Here is a 20428-nt window from a genome sequence, read left to right as displayed (position 1 = left end):
ATGGCAAAACTAAAAGCAACCATTTCTCTGTCCTCGAGTAAGCAAGCCACTCCTTCCCTGGATGTCTTTGCTTCTAAGGGAGGTTGCCACAGAGGCTGGATGGGAGGTGCAGTGGGACACCTCAAGGTGGCCTCTGCATTTGAGCTGTGCTGCTTGCTGCTCCTACTTAGGAGCCGCATGACCTTCATTGTGCCCAAGCCCTGGGGACACAGCAGGAAACAGAGACAGCCCCTCCCTCACCCAGCTCACATTCAATTGGGACACACAGGAGAAGTTATAAATCCCCACACCCTTTGCTCGGGCATATGAAGAAAACATTGAAGGCATGAGGGGCCAGTGGGCGGGTGGCTGTTTCAGAGGTGACATCTGAAGAATCAGGTGCCAGCCACAGAAGAGGGTGTCAGGTCCAAGTAGCAGAGAGTGCAGGCGAAACAAGAAAGGCAGGAGCTGAAAGAAGACAATGGATGACCCCTCGTAGCCACGGCCCCTCCTGTCTTTGGCCTTCAGGATGAAATGAGACAACAGAGGGAAGGTGCACACACATGCCCAGGAATGGGAAGCTAACATTCTTCTCACTTAAAAAAATGACTTGGAGGCTGCATGCAGTGGCTCATGCCTGTAATCCCAGAACTTTGGGAGGCTGAGGCAGGCGGATCACCTGAGGTCAGGAGTTTGAGACCAGCCTGACCAACATGGAGAAACCTCATCTCTACTAAAAATACAAAATTAGCCGAGCATGGTGGTGGACACCTGTAATCCCAGCTACTCAGGAGGCTGAAGCAGGAGAATCGCTTGAACCCGGCAGGTGGAGGTTGCAGTGAGCCAAGATTGCGCCACTCCAGCCTGGGCAAGAGCAAAACACCATCTCAGAAAAAAAAAAAAAAAAGACTTGGGAGGCCAAGGTGGGCGGATCACCTGAGACCAGGAGTTCAAGACCAGCCTGGCCAACATGGAGAAAACCCCATCTCTACTAAAAATACAAAAATTAGCCGGGCATGGGTGGTGGGCACCTGTAATCCCAGTTACTCAGGAGGCTGAGGCAGGAGAATCGCTTGAACTTGGGAGGTGGAGGTGGCAGTGAGCTATCGCGCCATTGCACTCCAGCCTGTGCAATGGAGACCCTCCTTCCAAAAAAAAAGACGAACATCCAGGTGCCATGGCTTACACCTGTAATCCCAGCACTTTGGTAGTCTGAGGCAGGCAGATCACTTCAAGTCAGGAGTTCAAGACCAGCCTGGGAAATACGTGAAACCCTCATCTCTACTAAAAATACAAAAAAATGAGCCGGGCATGGTGGTACGTGTCTGAATCCCTGGCTACTCGGGAGGCCAAGGCACCAGAATTGCTTGAACCCGCGAGGCGGAGGTTACAGTGAGCCAAGATCGCAACACCGCACTCCAGCCTGGGCGACAGAGCAAGACTCCGTCTCAAAAAACAAAAAAATAAAAATAAATTTGTAGACAGTCTTGTCTTCCTGTGAAGAATGAGAGGCCCACCCTGACAGGGCTCCTAGGCCCTGCTCACCATCTGTCCCCAGTAACTGAAACTGTGCATGGCTCATAACAGGTCTCCTACACTACTTGAGTAACAGAGCGATCGATGCAAGTTTGATAAAGGCAGGGACCTGACTCCTTGACAGAATCATGGGATCCTCAGTGCCTGGGCAGTGCCTGACGCCATGCGTGTTTGCTCATTGGCATGAATGCATTTATACCCATGAGGGTCAACCTCCCCTGCTGGCCATGTCACATCTTGGCCCTGGGCCAAGGAAGGGGTTTGTGGAGATCTTTTCTGGGGAGCTACTGGATTCCAGAGAAGGAACACTGCTGCCCAGGAAACCAAACCTCAGCCTTCCAAGTTGGCTTCATTCTACTCATCCCCTGTGCACCTCTAGCCAGGCCCAGAGCCATGGACCAGGGCAGCTGCGAGGGGCCGGGACCCTTGCTGCCCACGTGAGGCCTGTTAGCTCGGCCTCCCTACTGGCCTCAGGAAGACAACTCCCTCCTCTCCCAACTGTCTGACGAGGACTGGCGTGGGAAGCACCCACTAGGGACCATTCTCTCCAGTGTGCCCACCACCTGGCTGTGGGGGGTGTTCGTGACCTCTCACGGCCCCTTCTGGGTTTGGTTGTGCAAACCTGACACAGCCATCCCGACCAAATGGAAAACTGCAAATTCGAGGACGACCACGGCATTTTCCCAAAACAGTTTAATTAAAAAAAGGTAAAGAAATCTGAAAAAATCGGGGGGTGGGGGAAGGAATGGGAAAACCCAGAAAAGCATACCGCGTGAGTCTACTGGCTCAGTGACAAAGAAACACCACCATCAAAAAGATATTTAAGTTTAATACAAATTTTATACAAAGAAAATGTGAAAAAATACTTCCATATGCTAAAAGCAATTATGCTTCACAAATAAGGCCAGCTAGGCTATTTTTTTGTTTTTTTGACAACTGCAATTCACAAATGTTCTTTCTCTCCTGTTTTCTTCTAATACTCTCTTCTTATTTCTTCTCTAATATGGGTAACTAGCTGGAAACTGTACAGTTCGCATCCTCTTATCAACAATGAAGAGAAAGTAAACAAGACTAAAATGTACAACAAAATGTACTGGAATGATATCGTACAATTTTCTCATATACATACATCACCTTTTGCTTTTTGATCAATGCTTTTTGTTTTACACAACATACAAAATGGCTCTACAGCATACGTAGTGTACGGACAGCATGATGGGGCCTTGCTTTCTCTCATACTGCCTGTGTTTCATGCTTACATAAAGACGTGAAATTCCATCATATAAATAATACGTACATGCTTCATCCCAGACTCAAACGTCCTCTGCGTGCACCTTGCCTTTGAGTCCTTGCTTCCAAGAAGTGCAGCATCTCTGACCAATTGTGTGTGAGAGTGTTTAAAGGAACCACAAAGCAAAGATTTCTTTTTTTTCAGAGTTCATGATCCTCACACTTTCTATGTTCTCCTCTTCTGTGACTGAGCTGAGTGGGGCTTGTTTCGGTTTCTCTTCTGTAAACAAGGACATGGTTTTTTCCCTTTTAGGAGTAGAGTCATCATTTCAATCACGTGAAATAAACTAGCTTCTCCCTGTGTCCATCCGGTCCGGTCCAGAGAGCTTGCGTTTTAGGAACATCGTAATGTAGTAGCTGAAAGGAGCCAACGGCTTGACAGGATAGAGTCTGTGCCGAAACTCCCGATCCCAACATGCTGTGTAGACACATGAGTGAAAAACGGCTCGCCCTCCCCTGGGTATCCAAGGATGAGGACGTGAGTGTGAAAGTGGTCCCCGGGCCCAGTATCCATTCCATTGTGTGACAGACAGGCTAACTGACCATCCCTTCTCCAATAGCAAAACATTCTTTTTGTTGTTGGGGTTGGTTGGGTTTTTTTTAATTGTTTTTCTTTTTCTTTTTTTTTTTTTATAAGTTAAAGTTAATACAAATATAAAAAGGGGAAGGTCCTCTAGGTTTCAATGACATCCACAAATTATACATTATTTACACGTAAAGCACAGGGCTCGTACGGGTGAACAGTTCGCAGTCAAAGCTGATGCCGGATGTCCTGTAGTGTAGCAGCCCCTGCGCCGGGGGCTCAGGCTCAACTGAGGGTTTTGTCGTTCTCAAGTCTGAGAGTGGCTGTTCTCCTCCCTTTGTTGTTTCTTCTTTTCCTGGTGTCTGGGTTTTTCTCCAATGGGGTGGGTGGTTTGTGTCCCGACTTGCTGCTAGTCCCAGAAGGTGTCGAGCCGAGACTCTTTCGGGAGGAGGCTCTTCGTGCTGGCACTGGTGTTGTGCTCGGAACGTGTCGATCCCCTCTTCTCCTCGCTGCTGCTCCAACTGGATTTACTGCTCCGGGAATGGTCTGAGGAGGAAAACCAATGTTTGGTATGCCTGCCCACCTGTGCCTGAGCATAACTATCCTGCAATCTGACCTGCCCTTCCCGCACAGGAAACCACCTTGCCCTCCCCACTGATGGTTCCAACACTGCCACCACTGACTGCCCTACATCTGTGGGTCTGGAGAACAGAAAGGTAGCACAACTTGTTTTTTAGGATTTAACAACAGCCAGTGGAAAAAACAGTAGGGTGTCATGCTCACAGAGAATAAAGATTTGTGAACTGCCAAGGAAGGCATTTCTTGTGCCGTGTCTGGAACCGTGTACCCTTACTATATCACTGAGCGACACAAGCACCCCATGCACTTCTGGGTCCAACCTTGGCTCCTGGAGAAAGACACCGAAATTTGGCATGCAGTCTACTTCCGTTAGTGGGATTTCTTTTATCAATGTATAGGCTACTTGAAAAATGGACTTACAACCAAATCACACTGGTCCACCCGAGGGAGAGGATCATAAAGGAGAAGAATGGGTAAGTCCACCTGGGAACACAGACCCACTGACTCCCGGTAAGGACAAGCTTATGGGTGACTGAAGGATTCAGAACCAGAGTAAGACCTAGGATGGCTTCAAGGACACATGGACAAGGAGCTGAGTAGTGACTGAGTAAGAAATAAATGAAGAGGCTGAAGGAAGAGCCGAATGAGGTGTCTGTGAAGAGCACTTTAGCCAACAGCCCAGGTCTGCAGGCTCTGCTGGACAGCTGACTGGGAGAAACTTCCAGCCAAGCCCTAAGATCCCATCACATCCTGGATCATTTACTAAGTTCAGACAGACTGGGACAGAATTATTTTTCAATTTCTTAAGGTGGGTGATAATGTTTGGTTGAAAGAGGTTGAGGGAAAGAGTGGAGTGGGCCAAGGAGGGGACCATGCTACTACCTAGGGGGGCTGCATTTCTTGCTGCCTGGTAAAAAGGCATGTGTGGGTAATCATGAGTTCTGGAAGATAAGCAGTGAAGAGAATGACAAAGATCTCCAAAGTCATGTAGTTACTCAGGAGAGAACTCTTCTTAGTCACTTGCATCAGTGACCAAAAGGGAGCAATACTGTGGCAGGCAGAGCTAGGGGCAAAGGCACAGTCTTCTTAACAATCCTCAATCTGCCTTCTTATGCCTTCTTCCCTTAGCCGCCAAGCCTATGCTTTTAGTTCTTCGGAAGGACTCTGGGGAGTGATCCAGTCATCCCCATCCGTGAGAATATCCTACGGTGATGTGGTCAAACCACATCAAGTCCTTCCAGCTCTGGTGAGGGCAGAGACTACCGGCGGGTACTAGAAGAAATGGGACCAGGGCCAAGCTGAGTTCAGTATCTCTCTCCCAGAACCAGGCTGGCCAATGGAGGGATCTGCAGGCCCTCACTCCTCATATGAGAGGACACGGGACACTGGCTGTCATAGCCAATCACCACAGGAGGGAATCAGTGTTCATCTAGGACCCTTTATGAACAGAGCAAGGACGATCTCCATCAAGAAGCCAGGCCACATGCTCGCTCTCATTTCCTAATGCAGTTTGTGATGGCGACCAGAGGCACAGCAAAGAAGAAACATTGCAAAGGAAGACCCACCACTCAAAAGAACAGAAGACACACTCACAAAGAAAAACACACACGGACACACACAGAACGAGCCTTCTGCATGCCAGGAAGAAGCCCCGGCAGCTTCCATGAGACAGGGTCATACTTACACTTCTGGGCGGGGTAGTTGGGGTGCGGCTGGTGGTCTGTGGTGGTTGGGGCATAGGCAGGTTGCTTGTCACACCTTTTGCTAACTGAAGAGATAGCACAGGTAGCCTCAGAGTCTGTCAGAGAGCTGGAATTCCGCACAACCCCGAGTGCTTACTATTTTTGTTTATCAACAGGCTACTGTTATTAGAACCAGTTGGCAGCTTCATTCATGTCACCATTGTCCAACTTTAATGCAAGCACAGGAGACTAAGGCTCTTTAAAAATGCATATCAAACCACAAACAGGATCACTGGACACAGCACAGCATTACAGGTAGGAAATAAGGTATACAATGACATAAAAGCAACTCAGCATTTTGTAAGCCACAAATTCTCAGAACCACTAGCTCTGCCAATAGCCTAATTCAACCATGGGAAACGGAGGCGGGCACTAGAAACATGCTAAGGTTGAAGGCACCATCCCAGAAATCCAGACAACTTAAGGCAAGTAGTAACATCAACTGCCCACAGTGATAACAGAATAGGGAGGAGAGGATGGAGAAGGCACACATGATGAGGACTGAGGAAGGGGCTCCAGATGAGGTGGCAAGTCAGCTAAATTCTCAGCTATGATGGTAGCACACCAACAAATCACCTCTGAAATCAAAGAGTCAAAAAACAGTGATATGAAAGGAGCCTCCATAAATAACTGATATGGTGAGAAGTTTCATAGGAAAACAATTGGAAAGTAAGATCAAGAGAAAAAACAGAAACTCTAGGAAAAAGTAAGGCTGTAAAAGAATGGAAATATAATCACAGTACACTATGTGACTCTGCCATGAATGATATAGTCATAATCATGTAAGAAAGAACTATCACACTGCAACTTTCTAGACTAAGCCAACAGACAAGAGTGAGGCTTAACTGCAGTTATAGAACAGAATGCACATGTTCTCAACCTTGACAACGGGAAAGTCACAGGGCAGGTGGAAAGGCTGGCTACGACAGGGGTGGGAGAGGTGAGGCTGCCAAAAGAGGGGTCAAGAGACACTGTCTGTAGCAGACAAAACAAAAGAGCTAAGGAGGCAGGTGTTTCATTGGAGCAAGGTAGCACATAAAATAGTAACCTCAGTAGTGTGGAAAGAGGAAGAGTAACTCTCACCTTTTAAAGCTGGAAGTCAACAAGTAATATCTAAAGTCAAGAAATAGAGGTATAGGCAAGTACATTATTTATTAGTAAAGAGGTAACAGGAGGACCAGAAAGAGCAGTGCAAACTGGAACTAGGAAGAGTTTTTCCCTGCACTATTTTATTCTCTGCAACTCTGTGCATATATATCTTTAAAAGCTTAAAATGAAAAGACGAACAGGAGACGCCCGTGCCCACATACTAAGGGAACTCATACCCCTACTAAAATTCTCTCCCTTCCAACTAAACTTAGATGTACTGTCCTAGTACCTGATGTACATAAATAGCACAGGAGCCTTGATGTTTTTAAAACCCATGCTCCTTCTAGATATGTCACGTGCGCTGTCACCAGAAAGCAAGTGCTGGCAGAAGTAAAGTGAGATGGATGAGGAATTAATTAGAAAGGGATCAAAACTGGGGAAGTCTTTCTGCTTTGACGTGACCTGTCAACACAAACTGCTCTGGTGAGGAAATCGGGAAGACTGCGAAGACCGAAGGCTGCATTCCCGCACAGACCCCTGTGGCCTCCCTGCAGCTTCTCACTCACAGTCTCAGAATCACTCTGGCACTGACTGCAAAACGCACTTTTCCTGCCAGTTTCTGACCATGGGTTCCATGGTGCTCTCACTGTGCCCAGCCTCTTTCCAAGTCCTAAATGTGGGACTAAATCTCTTGTTTTTGAAACACAGTCTCACTCTGTCGCCCAGAGTGGAATGCAGTGGCGTGATCTCAACTCACTATAACCTCCACCTCCTGGGTTCAAGCAATTCTCCTGCCTCAGCCTCCTGAGTAGCTGGGATTACAGGGGTGCATCACCACGCCTAGCTAATTTTTTATACTTTTAGTAGAGACAGGGTTTCATCATGTTGGTGAGGCTGGTCTTGAACTCCTGACCTCAAATGATTCGCCCACCTTGGCCTCTCAAAGTGCTGAGATTATAGGCATGAGCCACCACACCTGACCTAAATGTGGGGCTAAATCTCTTTTAGTGTATCCCTGGGTGTACCTCAATCTTTATCTAAACCCTGGAGAGGAGGCCCTTTCTGACATGAAGATACCATGATTCTAGCCAATCTGGTCGTCTTTTAAGAAGAAAGTCTCTGCCGCTGACCACGGTGGCACATGCCTGTGATCCCAGCTACTCAAGAGGCTGCGGTGGGAGAATCGCTTGAGCTCAGGCCAAGTTCAAGGCCAGCCTTTGTCTCTTAGGTTTCAAAGCAACATTTAGAATTAAAAATGTCAGCTGGGCATGGTGGCTCACGCCTGTAATCCAAGCACTCTGGGAGGCCGAGGTGGGTGGATTGCCTGAGCTCAGGAGTTTGAGACCAACCTGGGCAACACGGTGAAACGCCATCTCTACTAAAATACAAAAACTTAGCCAGGCGTGGTGGTGTGCACCTGTAATCCCAGCAACTCGAGAGGCTGAGGCAGGAGATATCGCTTGAACCTGGGAGGCAGAGGTTGCAGTGAGCCAAGGCTGCACCATTGCACTCCAGCCTGGGCAACAGTGCAGGACTCTGTCTCAAAAAGTAGTAATAATAATTTAAAATGTCCATGACTGTTAATGGCTTAGGGGGATGGTGGAGTATCAGAATAGAAACTGTATCATATCAGCAGCAGAGTGTGTAAAGAAAGAGAAATGGAGACAAAATGAAATGACTTTTTTTTTTTTTTTTTTTTTAATATGAGGTCTCATTCTGTTGCCCAGCTGGAGTGCAGTGGCTATTCACAGGCACTCACTGCAGCCTCAAAACTCCTAGGCTCAAGTGACCCTCTGCCTCAGCCTCTCCAAGCAGCTGGGACTACAGGTGCACCCTCGCTTTAGAATAACAACCCTAGAAGAGACATCTAACTGGGCTGAGGAAGGAGACAGGACAGGTCTTACGCTGTGCCATTCAATATGGTAACCACTACAATAAGATACAATGTTGAATTCCATTCCTCAGTCACACTAGTCACAGTTCAAGGCTTCAGCAGTGACACGTGGCTAGTGGCTACCATAGTGGACAGTGCAAACATGGCCATTGTCACAGAACGTTCTATTGGAGACGCAAGGTGTCAAGGAAGGCACTTGGAGACAGATGAGGATATTTAAGTGCCTAGGAAGAAAAGCAGTACAAAGTGAGAAATTTGGCTACAACAAAGGATGCAGATGCCTTTGAATGGCAGGAGAGAAGGACAGGGCACACCTTGCAGAGGGCAGAGGAGCAGCCCTAAGCACCCAGGGATGGTGATGCAGGGAGAGATGCAGGGAGGTCCAATACAGAGCAGAGAACTTGAGAAATGGCCATTATGGACGATGGAAAATCCTGGTGAAAAAAAAAAAAAAAACTTGGATTACAACACAGGCCTCTGGCCAGGCTCAGTGGCTCACGCCTGTAATCCCAGCACTTTGGGAAGCCAAGGTGGGTGAATCACTCGAGGTCAGGAGTTCAAGACCAGCCTGGCCAACACAGTGAAACCTTATCTCTATTAAAAATACAAAAAATTAGTTGGGCATGGTAATGCACACCTGTAATCCCCGTTACTCAGGAGGCTGAGGCAGGAGATCACTGGAATTGAGGAGGCAGAGGTTGAGGTGAGCCGAGATCATGCCACTCCACTCCAGCCTGGGCAACAGAGCAAAGTCTCCGTCTCCAAAAAAAAAGGAACACAGGGCCGGGCGCGATGGCTCAAGCTTGTAATCCCAGCACTTTGGGAGGCCAAGGCACGTGGATCACCTGAGGTCAGGAGTTCAAGACCAGACTGGCCAACATGGTGAAAGCCCATCTCTACTAAAAATACAAAATTAGCCGGGCACGGTGATGCACACCTATAATCCCAGCTACCCGGGAGGCTGAGGCAGAAGAATCATTTGAACCCAGGAGGTGGAGGCTGCAATGAGCTGAGATCATGCCACTGCACTCCGTCTGGGCAACAGAGCGAAGACTCTGTCTCAAAAAAATAAAAAAAGAACACAGGTCTCTCAGGACAAAAAGTATTGATAAAAGAAAAACAGATATTGGAAAGATGACCAGGCAGAAGAGAATCTTTGCTTCTGAGGTCAGTGACCCAGATTTGCATGTGTGATGAGATTAGTTTGTGTTCTTGTATAACATTCTCCAGTTAAGCACTGAGGCTCAGGTGCAGGTAAATCAAAAGCGGAAAGCTGGGGTTCTTTCAAGGTGGGGTTTTGCCAGATGGACATGCTAGGAAAACATTCTGGGCCTGGGAGACTGGGTTGTATTAGCAAGGGTACTGCATGGCAATTAAGCTGGGTAGGAGCTGGCTAAGGAGGTGGGAAAGAAGGAGGTATAGAAACAAGAGAGTTAGTAGATTTGGATGAGGAAAAAAAGGCCACATCTGCACCCTGACGTTTCCCAGAGATCAGTGCCTTATTAGTAGAGCCAGACACAAGTGCCATTACTCAGCCATTTTTGAGTTACAAAAGTAATTTTATAGGGGTCCACCTAAGTATACCTGACATATGGTTGCAAGCACGAGTCTGGATTGCAAAGCTCAGTCCTTGAGAGATGCTTAAGACATCTCAGCATCAAACTGAGCCTGTTAGAAGGGGAAGTAAAGAGGGAGTTGCTTTTTCAATAGGTGGTTCTGTCATATTTAAAGCCAAGTTCATATCTCCCTGAAGTCAGCTCATGTTACTCCCTCTGACTGTGCCCCCAAATCCCACCCGCCTTTCAAAGCATGAGTCTGGCGAGATCTGAACTTAAAGTCTTGGCTCTCACAATTACTCATTGAGTTACTTGGGCATCTGAGTTAACGTCTCTGGACCTCAACTTGCTCATCTGTATAATGGAAATACTAACTATGCTCTCACGGACATTAGGAAGAAACATGATAAGGTGTGTAAGTGCTTCATGCTGTTCAGTAGCACCAATAGCTGCTCTTCTGACTTCCTCTGAAACTCCATGGAGACAGGGATTTATCTGCCTTATTCAGAAAAACTGCCCCTTCCTACCCCCTGTTCGCCCCCCTCTTCCTCCCACCATTTACTGGGGCTTCTTGCCTCCTCTCCTTTCCACTCCCTGGGATAGTGTGCCTCAGGTCAGGAGTCAGCAAACTATGGCCAGCTCAATGCCTGTTTTTGCAATTCAGGTTTCATTGGCACAGGGCATACATTTGTTTACATATTATCTATGTCTACTTTCACACTACAATGGCAGGGTGAGCAGCTAGGACAGGGACCATGTGGCCTGCAAAGCCTAAAATACTTACTAAATGGCCCTCTACAGAAAAAGTTTCTTGACCCTGGTCTAGGCAATACTCCTCCAGCCCGGAATGGAATACGATGCCTCTCCCAACTACCTTCGTGTAATCCACCCTCCTGACACCAATGGACTCCTGCCAAATTCATCCGACCACGGCATCATTCATTTTCTCAGATGCCATATCGATCAAGCCACTTTGAGGCTCCAAAACCTTAACAGCACCCCTCTGTCTGAAACAGTGTTTCCCTAACTTGGAGCTTCCTCACACCACCTGTGCCATTTCGACACATCCATAGTCCTCTTACATACTGCTTAGTTCATGTTTTTATTTTAAACTTCTATAACTTAGGTAAATAAACTTTTATTGTTAACCAACAAAAAGCACAAAACCAATAAAATCTACTATCAAAGGCAACTCCAAAAATGAATGTAATGAAAACCTTAAATTAAAAGTTCTAGGGTGGGGAGCATGCTGCTAAAATCTAGAGTCTGCTCAGTCTTTGTTAAAAAGAGAATCAGGAAATATGAGAGATGCTAAAGACATCTTAGCACTAAACTGAGCCTGTTACAAGAGGAAGTTAAGAGGGAGTTACTTTTTCAATAGGTGATTCAGTCATATTTAATGCCAAGTTTATATCCTCCCTCCTAAAGCAAGCTCGTATTACTCCCTCTGTGCCCCCAAATCCCACCCAATTTTCAAGGCCTAGCCCCTTCAGGAAACCGTTACCAGCCCCCTAACAATGGACATCACTTCTTCCTCCATGCACTCAATATGCAGAAGTGAAATGAAATGTTTGCTTTTCAGCTCAAGAGAATCATCAGTGGCTCATGCCAGTAATCCCAGCACTTCCGGAGGCCGAGGCAGGAGGATCACTTGAGGTCAATAAATCAAGACCAACCTGGCCAACATGGCAAAACACTATCTATACAATTTTTTTTTTTTTAGAGACAGAGTCTTACTCTGTCTCCCAGGTTAGAGTGCAGTGGCATGATCTCAGTTCACTGCAACCTCCACCTCCCAGGTTCTCCTGCTTCAGCCTCCTAAGTAGCTGGGATTACAGGCGCACGTCACCACGCCCGGCTAATTTTTGTAGTTTTAATAGAGACAGGGATTCACCATATTGGTCAGGCTGGTCTCGAACTCTTGACCTTGTGATCTGCCCACCTCAGCCTCTCAAAGTGCTGGATTACAGGTGTGAGCCACCGCGCCCAGCCTACAAAAAATTTTTTTAAAAATTAGCCACACGTGGAGGTGTGTGCCTATAGTCCCAGCTACATGGGAGGCTGAGGCAGGAGAATCACTTGAGCATGGGAGGCGGAGTTTGCACTGAGCTGAGATCACGCTACTGTGCTCCAGCCTGGGCGACAGAGCGAGACTCTGTCTCAAAACATCAATCAATCAATCAATCAATCAATCAGCAAGCAGAAAGGTACTGGAGCTGTGGTGCCAGGCAAAAACCTTAAATGAAATAAAACTGTCTTCCACCAGGAAGGCACCTTCTCTGAACCCTTCTGGAATGACCCAAAACTGCTTTAAGAAAGTGCAAGAAAAAGATTCTTTGGGCTAGGGAAGGAAGACAGCTCAAACTCCACAGAAGAAAAACCCTAGATGTCAAGTCTCAGAAAATTTCCCCAAATCTGCCTGTCAGGTTATTTTCCAAAAGGAAAGGATTTTACAGAAAGATCATCCACCTGAGTACTGCCTTCAATTCTCAAAGGTTTGAGCGCCTTCATCCACCGTATGCAAGTGTTAGAACCTCAGAATAAAATCTTACACAGTGTCATTTACCGTGCTCATTTCCCTGAGAGAAAAAAAAAAAATCCCCAATTCGAATGCACTTCTACCCTACCCCCGGTCAGCAACAGAGGCCTCTGTCCAAATGGAGTTTTACGTGGATCCCCAGTAAATACAACAGGTAATACCGATCAGTTTGAAGAGGTACCTGAAAGATAACATGCTCAGCTACCCCCTCACCCCCACTGACCCACCCCAGGCACCCCTAAGGATCCATGATCGTTTGGAAACCATTGGAATAAACCCTTCAAATTCTCCCTGACAAAATGGCTCCCCATCTGCCCATCTGAAATGTGAAAGCACCGTTCGCCCACCAGGGGGCAACATACCAGAGCCTTGGTTGGAGCCTAAGAGAATGGAGGAGGGCGTCTCTCTGGAGCCAGAAAGGTCAAGGGTCTAGAAATACAAAAAGAAAAAGATGGACTCAAGGCACTGAGGCTAATGTCGCCCCCACAGGGAAATCCAGGGAGTCGTGGGGGTGCTCATCGCTGCCCCCAAAGCATCTCAGTGCCCTCTGCCTGGTACGGTCAGGTGGGAGTGATGGGCACAGGGCGGCCAGGTGGCCAAACCCCAGGTGCCATTTCCCACATTGAACAGGCTGGACCACAGCACCAGGGTGGTCCCTCACTCTACCCTAGAACATTCACTGTTTCCTAAACTCCACTCACTAACAGACCCCCCTCCAGATTTTTGCCATATCCAAGAAGAGACTTCAAAATTCTATCAGTCTGCTTTTAATTCATGCTAGCCTCTGACTAAGTAATACTATCAGTTAAACCAATGTGTTTTAACTGACAGTCTAACGATTTATCTTTTTCCTAACATGCACTGAAACAGACAAACAATGACTAAAAATGTAAAAAACTATATACTCATGAAAATAGTCTTCACATACCATCGATGTCACAAACATCACACCCTGGCAAACAAGGAGGTGAAACCTTCATGGCCCAATGTGGCAGCCACTAGCCACATGTGGCTACTGAAATCTCAATTAGTTAAAATTAAATAAAATTGTAAAATACGGTCCTGGGTCACACTAGCTGCATTTCAAGTGCTCAAAAGCTGCATGTGGCTAGCAGCTACCATTCTGGATGGGAGGTATAGGACATTTCCATCATCGCAGAAGTTCTCCTGGGCGACACTACTCTACACGCTGAGGGCCCCAGGGGAGAGTACTAGGGAGCAGTTGCCAGGTCCTACACACACCAGCTCAGGCTCCATGTTCCCACACATCCACTGGAAACTCTGGCACACTGTTACGACAAGCTTCCCAAAACATGCAACTTTCAGGGCGGCAGACAGAGGGTCCTAAGTCCACTTGGCACAAAGGGTAGATGTCACTAGCCAAAGGCACAGGGGGATCCTCACCGAGCCACTGTCCTTGCTTTTCTCAGCTGACGTCTCCTTCTCTTTGGAGGCGCTGGCCGTTTCTGAAGGTGCTGACTGTGTGCTCGAGGAGCTCCCCTGGGACGACTTATTTAGTGTTTCTGTGTTCACCTCAGCATCCGCTTCCTGCTGAGGAGCAGTAGCTGGGGACAAAGGAGAAAGAGATGCCACATATACAAAGAGTATGATGATTCTGAAACATGCATGGAGCCCCACCCTGCACCCAGTGGCACCCAAGGCTCAGCCCTACCCAGGGCATAGAAGTGTAGGCTCAAGGGGGCCGGATTGCCAGAGTTTTCCAGAAGCTGGAATTCCAAATTTTAACGTAAACATGTTGAGACGGAGTCTCACTCTGTCACCCAGGCTGGAGTGCAGAGGCATGATCTCGGCTCACAGCAACCTCTGTCTCCCGGGTTCAAGTGATTCTCCTGTCTCAGCCTCCCAAGTAGCCAGGACTCAGGTGCCCACCACCACGTCCGGCTAATTTTTGTATTTTTAGTAGAGATGGGGTAACACCATGTTGGTCAAGTTGGTCTTGAACCCCTGACTTCAGGTGATCCACCTACCTCGGCCTCCCAAAGTGCTGGGATTATAGGTTTGAGCCACCGCACCTAGCCAACACGTTGATTTTTAATGGTTAGCAATTCAAGTTTTATTAAATCATTCTGGGATGAAAGTATATTCTTGGAACAAACAAAGCCCATCAACAAGAGCCAACCTGTAACTGCCAATTTAGAGTTACTCTATTTAGTAATTTCTAGGTGGAGACCTGTATTTTTAGCCGCAGGGGCTTGCTTCCTTCTAAGGTGGGACAGGAAAACCACATGAAAGGCGACATGCTGTCAGAGGCCCAGAGCATCTGGAGATGGCAGAAACTTGGACACACAGAAAAACAGGGCATTGGGGAGGAATTTAGGAAGAACAGATGTAATTATAGCACAAAAAAAAGAAAGCCGAAGGACATTTTGGCCATCTTGGCAAAACAGCAAAAGCCTTATCAGACACATTCCAGAACATAGGGAAAACACAAAGAGACCAAAAGTCTCTACATAGAAGACATCTCCCAAAAGACTAAAGAACAGGGCAAGGTATGCTCCAATATTGCCTTTTACGAAATAATAAAAAAACAGATTTGTCTAGAGCAAGAGCTGGCAAGCTAGCACTGCCTGTTTTATTGGCAGACAGCCACATCCATCCATTTACATATCATCTATGTCCATCCATTTACATATCATCTAAGACTGCTTCTGCACTGCAACAGCAGAGTTAAGTAGTAGCAACAGAAACCACATGGTGTACAAAGCCTAAAATATTCACTCTCGCCCTTCACAGAAAAGGTTTACTAACCCCTGGTCAAGCTCACACTTGAGTCATTTATGTACCGTCTTTGCAAATTTTGCCAATCTGTAGACATACTACCTTATGTATTATTTATGTGACACTTGAAATTCTTTAAAACGGAAGTGTTTAATTCCAACCATACAAAGCTAGTATCATTTGCCACAAATAAAAGGTAACTGTAAAAAATCACCCATAGGCTGGGAATGGTGGCTCACGCCTGTAATCCCAGTACTTTGGGAGGCCAAGGCAGGTAGATCACTTGAGGTCAGGAGTTCAAGACCAGCCCGGCCAACATGGCGAAACTCTGTCTCTACTAAAAATACAAAAATTAGCTGGGCATGGTGACGTGCGCCTGTAATACCAGCCACTCGGGAGGCGGAGGCAGGAGAATTTCTTGAACCCAAGAGGCGGGGTTGCAGGGAGCCGAGATCACACCACTACATTCCAGCTTGGGGGACAAGAGCAAAACTCTGTCTCAAAATAATACTAATAATAATTTATAAAACATTATTGATGCCGGGCGCAGTGGCTCACGCCTGTAATCCCAACACTTTGGGATGCCGAGGTGGGCAGATCACCTGAGGTCAGGAGTTCAAGACCAGCCTGACCAACATGGAGAAACCCCATCTCTACTAAAAATACAAAAAATTAGCCGGGCGTGGTGGCGTATTCCTATAATCCCAGCTACTCGGGAGGCTGAGGCAGGAAAATCACTTGAACCCAGGAGGCAGAGGTTGCGGTGAGCCAAGATCATGCCACTGCACTCCAGCCTGGGCAACAAGAGTGAAACTCTGTCTCCAAAAAAAAAAAAAAAGAATTGATAAATTCTAACTAGATAATGCTTCCTGATGGAAGCTGTAGGCCTGGGGACTGCTTGTTCTATGTTGGAAAGGGTAACTACAAATATTACAGCAGTGTCAAAGACAGGTTAGTTCCAAACCAACACTTTTTACTTAACAAAGAAATTGGGAATCTATATTATCTAAAGCCACAAGTCCATTACTGCCAAAAATAAAAAAACCCACAGTGTCTCAACTTCAGTACTACTGACATTTTTGGCCTGAGAAGGGATCAAGGGTTCTGCAAAAATCAAAGGTTCAAAATGTCCCTGGCTCAAGTCTTAGCTATGTGCCTGCATGCTGCTCACCTATGTGTAAGAGACACAATTGTTTTTGAGTGAAAGTGACCAGAAACCAGGCAACCTCCCTTGTCAATTATCCCTGAGACCCCTGAGGTCCACAGGGGAGACCAAAGCCCAGCCACTGCAGCCCAGGATGGGAGGCAGTCCCACAGTGCATTACCTGACTGGGTGCAGGACTTCATGTGCTCAGGCCAGTGGGCTTGCTGGCAGGGGTAGTCACAGTAGCTGGTGTTCCAACAGCAGTAAAAGATGGCCTCCTTCTTGCAGTTGGCACACCACTGCTTCTTCTTGGTCTCATCCACCGCTTGCTGCTTCTCCAGCTCCAGCTGCTTCTTCACCTCGGCGATGAGCCGGTCCCGCTCCTGCTCCAGGCTCTGCCGCATCTCCGCCATGGTCAGCTCTGGTGGAGGAGGGGAAGGAACACTGCTCATCACCTGACCCCAGCCTGGGCTGTGGGGCGAATCCTGCCCCTAGATTCAGGCAGACGTGGGTGCAAGACCAGGCTGGGAGAAGCCCTGGCTGTGTGCCCATGGGCAATAACCTAGCCCGAGTCTTCATCTGTAAACAGGGCATTCATCATAGCGACCAGATGGTGCTGCCTGTTGAGAGTGGACATGAGGCGCCCAGCGTGGAGACAACTGCAGCCCCAGAGGATTTTCAACACCAGACTACATTGTGGGAATTCCTCAAAGTAACCCTTGAAACAACTGCCACCAAAACTCACTTTCCATCCTAATATTCATTAACATAAACCGTTTTCCCCCATCAATCTATACCTATATAGCACCCACTACATGGAGGCACTGTTCTAAGAACTTCATAAATATTAACTCAAGTAACCCTCATCCTAATAATCCTACGGGGTAAGTACTACTATTCTACCTCTTTCACAGATGAGGAAACTGAGGCACACAGCTAGCTGGGCCTAGAACTCAGGCATGCTTTCTTGTAGGCATCTCTTGTGGCACTGGATCCAGATGGGACAGTGGTTGAAGATTATACTAACAGGACAACTATGAACCTACTCAGTCTACCAAGATTTCTCTAATTTTACTTCAGTAAGTCCACAGGTAATTCATTTAGGAGTGACCTGCAGGCTGTAATGAAAGAAAAATAGGCCGGGTGCGGTGGCTCATGCCTATAATCCCAGCACTTTGGGAGGGCGAGGTGGATAGATCATCTGAGGTCAAGAGTTCGAGACCAGCCTGGCCAACATGGTGAAACCCTGTCTCTGCTAAAAATACAAAAATTAGCTGGGCGCAGCGGTGAGTGCCTATAATCCCAGCTACTTGGGAGGCCGAGGCAGGAGAATTGCTTGAACCCAGGAGGTGGAGGTTGCAGTGAGCTGAGATCATGCCATTGCACTCCAGCCTAGGCAACAAGAGTGAAACTCCATTGACAAGAGAGGGGAAGGGACAGAAGGGGAGGGGAGGGGAGAGGAGAGGAGGGAAATGGTCCCTCAATTCCTTAAATACTCTTCCTGAACTTTATAAAAGAAAATTAACCCCTCATAAAGAAGTTAACTACACGTGGCCAGACAGAACCTTCGAGTCAATCAAACTACCTTTAACTATGGGCCTGCAAAAAAATAGCTAAGTTTTGGCCAGCCCACAGCTAATTTTTTCAAATGTATAGTCAACACATAAAAAGAAAAGGACTTTATGAAAGTAAGATTCCCTGATTTTATTAGAAAAACAAGAAGTGGTGGCAGGGGCAGTGGATCACATCCGTAATACCAGCACTTTGGGAGGCCGAGGTGGGTAGATTGCTTGAGGCCAGGAGTTTGAGACCAACCTGGCCAACATGCTGAAACCCCATCTCTACTAAAAGTACAAAACTTGGCCAGGCATGGTGGCACACACTTGTAATTCCAGGTACTTGGGAGGCTGAGGCAGGAGAATCACTTGAACCTGGGAGGCAGAGGCTGCAGTGAGCCTAGATTACATCACTATACTCCAGCATGGGAAACAAGAGTAAGACTCTGTCTTTTTTTTTTTTAAAAAAAAAAAAAAAAAAAGGCAAATGAGAAGAAGCAACAACACCCAAATAAGCTTCCAGAAAGAATGAACCAAGGGCTCCTCTCCAGGGGGCTCTGAAAGGATTCATGTCTGTGACTTCGATGCAGACCACAGGTGAGCAGGTAGGCACATCTGGGCATGGGTCCTCAACCTAAGAGTTCTGCTGCTGCCAGCAGCCCATCTGATACTACGTGAGGATCTGAAGCAATAACTCCTACCTTTGGGGAAAAGCTTATCTATACAGAATGATGGGCCAAAACATCTGTCAATCTAATCCAGGGACCAATAAAGTATCTTTCTCCACAGTGAGCAGTGCACGGGAAGCATCCAGATATTGGTAAAGGACCCGGCACTCAATGATGAACAGGGTGAAGAGTGCCCAGACCTGAACTGTGGCCATGTCACCTTGAATAACTTCCTCAACATAGCGGTTTCTTCCCTTGAAAACTGGGGATATATCCATAGCATGCAGAGTGTGAAAAAAAGAAAAGGAAAACCAGGGATGGATAACAGATCCCTTATCACAACAGTTTGTGTGATGAAATTAGTTAAATTCACTGCAGCCTCAACTTTTCTCAGGCTCAAGTGATCCTCCTTCCTCAGCCTCCCAAGCAGCTGGGACCACTGCAGCATACCACCAGGCCCAGCTAATGGCTGAAAATTTTGTGTAGAGATGGGGTTTCGCCAGATTACCCAGGCTGGCCTTGAACTTCTGGGCTCAGGTGATCCTCCCATTTGGGCCTCCCAAAGGGCTGGAATTACGGTGTGAGCTGCTGTGCCTGACCAATTCTCATTATTTTATTGTTGAGGCTGGTGTTCTGAACAGAGGAAAGGGGGGCTCCCACCAACACCCGCTCTTATACCTGGTTTCTCCAGGCCAGACTCTCAGGATTCTGTGGTCTCCCTACAAGTCATACAATCCTAGCCTAATTTTAACTGCACTCACATCTGGGCTTGACTCCAGAGGTGCAAAGAAGTTCACACACAAAACCCTCCTCAGTCCAGACCAATGTGTCAGGCCTTACCCAAGTTGTGTTTCATTTCGGAGAGCTCTTGCTGGTGCAGCCACTGGAGCTTCTCTATCTCGATCCTCAGTCTGCGAATCTGGAAGAGGAAGAGCGAGCATCTTCAAAAGCTGTCTCATGCAGTTCACCCGCAGGTTTCAGAAGCTCAACCATGGCTGGCTGTGAGGGGTACCAGAATCATGCTAATTTTCCCACAACTGTAGTTCAGAGAGGTGAGTACTAGTGAGTGAACCCAAATTCACCAGAAACACTGGTTCAGAAAACCAAGTATAAACAGGCCATCGATTCCAAGAAATACTGGCACGAGGGAAAGTCACTTAAAGTGACAAGGAGCAGATTTTCATATAAATAATATATTAAGGGTTTGATTAGGATTTTGGTCTATAAATATGAAACAAATACAAAGATAGCTGGATTTTCGCTCTTACATAACAACATTTAGGTGGTGCGATCCACACTTATTCACCTGAAATTCCAAAGCCTGACATCTCTGAAAACCAAAGGGTATTTCTGGGCAGGGGAGGTGTGACTTTGGGGCCAAACTCATTTTGAAGGGAAAATAAACTCGACCTGATCTGAGAGGAAACTAATTAAACAGTGTTTTGGCCAGGTGCGGTGGCTCGCACCTGTAATGCTAGCACTTTGGGAGGCCAAGGTAGGCAGATCACCTGAGGTCAGGAGTTCGAGACCAGCCTGACCAACATGGTGAAACCCCATCTCTACTAAAAATACAAAAATTAGCTGGGCGTGGTGG

At 47.1% G+C, this 20428-nt stretch overlaps 1 protein-coding gene across 8 annotated transcripts in view; it reads right to left on the bottom strand.

The window, feature by feature from the left end:
• Window positions 1–2324: 2324 nt before the first annotated feature.
• The window catches only part of ZMYND8 (zinc finger, MYND-type containing 8), a 163406-nt gene continuing 145302 nt past the window's right edge, over window positions 2325–20428 (bottom strand). For 5 of the 8 annotated variants that reach the window (XM_011928842.1, XM_011928846.1, XM_011928848.1 and 2 more), the window contains 6 exons: window positions 19675–19753; window positions 16792–17031; window positions 14132–14292; window positions 13090–13156; window positions 5592–5675; window positions 2325–3874 (listed from right to left, as the gene is read on the bottom strand). In XM_011928842.1, coding sequence (XP_011784232.1) covers window positions 3738–3874; window positions 5592–5675; window positions 13090–13156; window positions 14132–14292; window positions 16792–17031; window positions 19675–19753 — 768 coding nt within the window. In that variant the 3' untranslated portion in view covers window positions 2325–3737. The remainder of the gene's footprint in view (window positions 3875–5591; window positions 5676–13089; window positions 13157–14131; window positions 14293–16791; window positions 17032–19674; window positions 19754–20428) is intronic. The other 3 variants (XM_011928843.1, XM_011928849.1, XM_011928845.1) reach the window with 1 other exon arrangement.

Source organism: Colobus angolensis, unplaced genomic scaffold, assembly GCF_000951035.1.
Source record: "Colobus angolensis palliatus isolate OR3802 unplaced genomic scaffold, Cang.pa_1.0 Scaffold8, whole genome shotgun sequence".
In the NCBI taxonomy this organism is placed as follows: Eukaryota; Metazoa; Chordata; class Mammalia; order Primates; family Cercopithecidae; genus Colobus; species Colobus angolensis.
The sequence above is the reverse complement of the archived record's forward strand: the minus strand, read 5'-3'. Positions and strand labels throughout refer to the sequence as shown.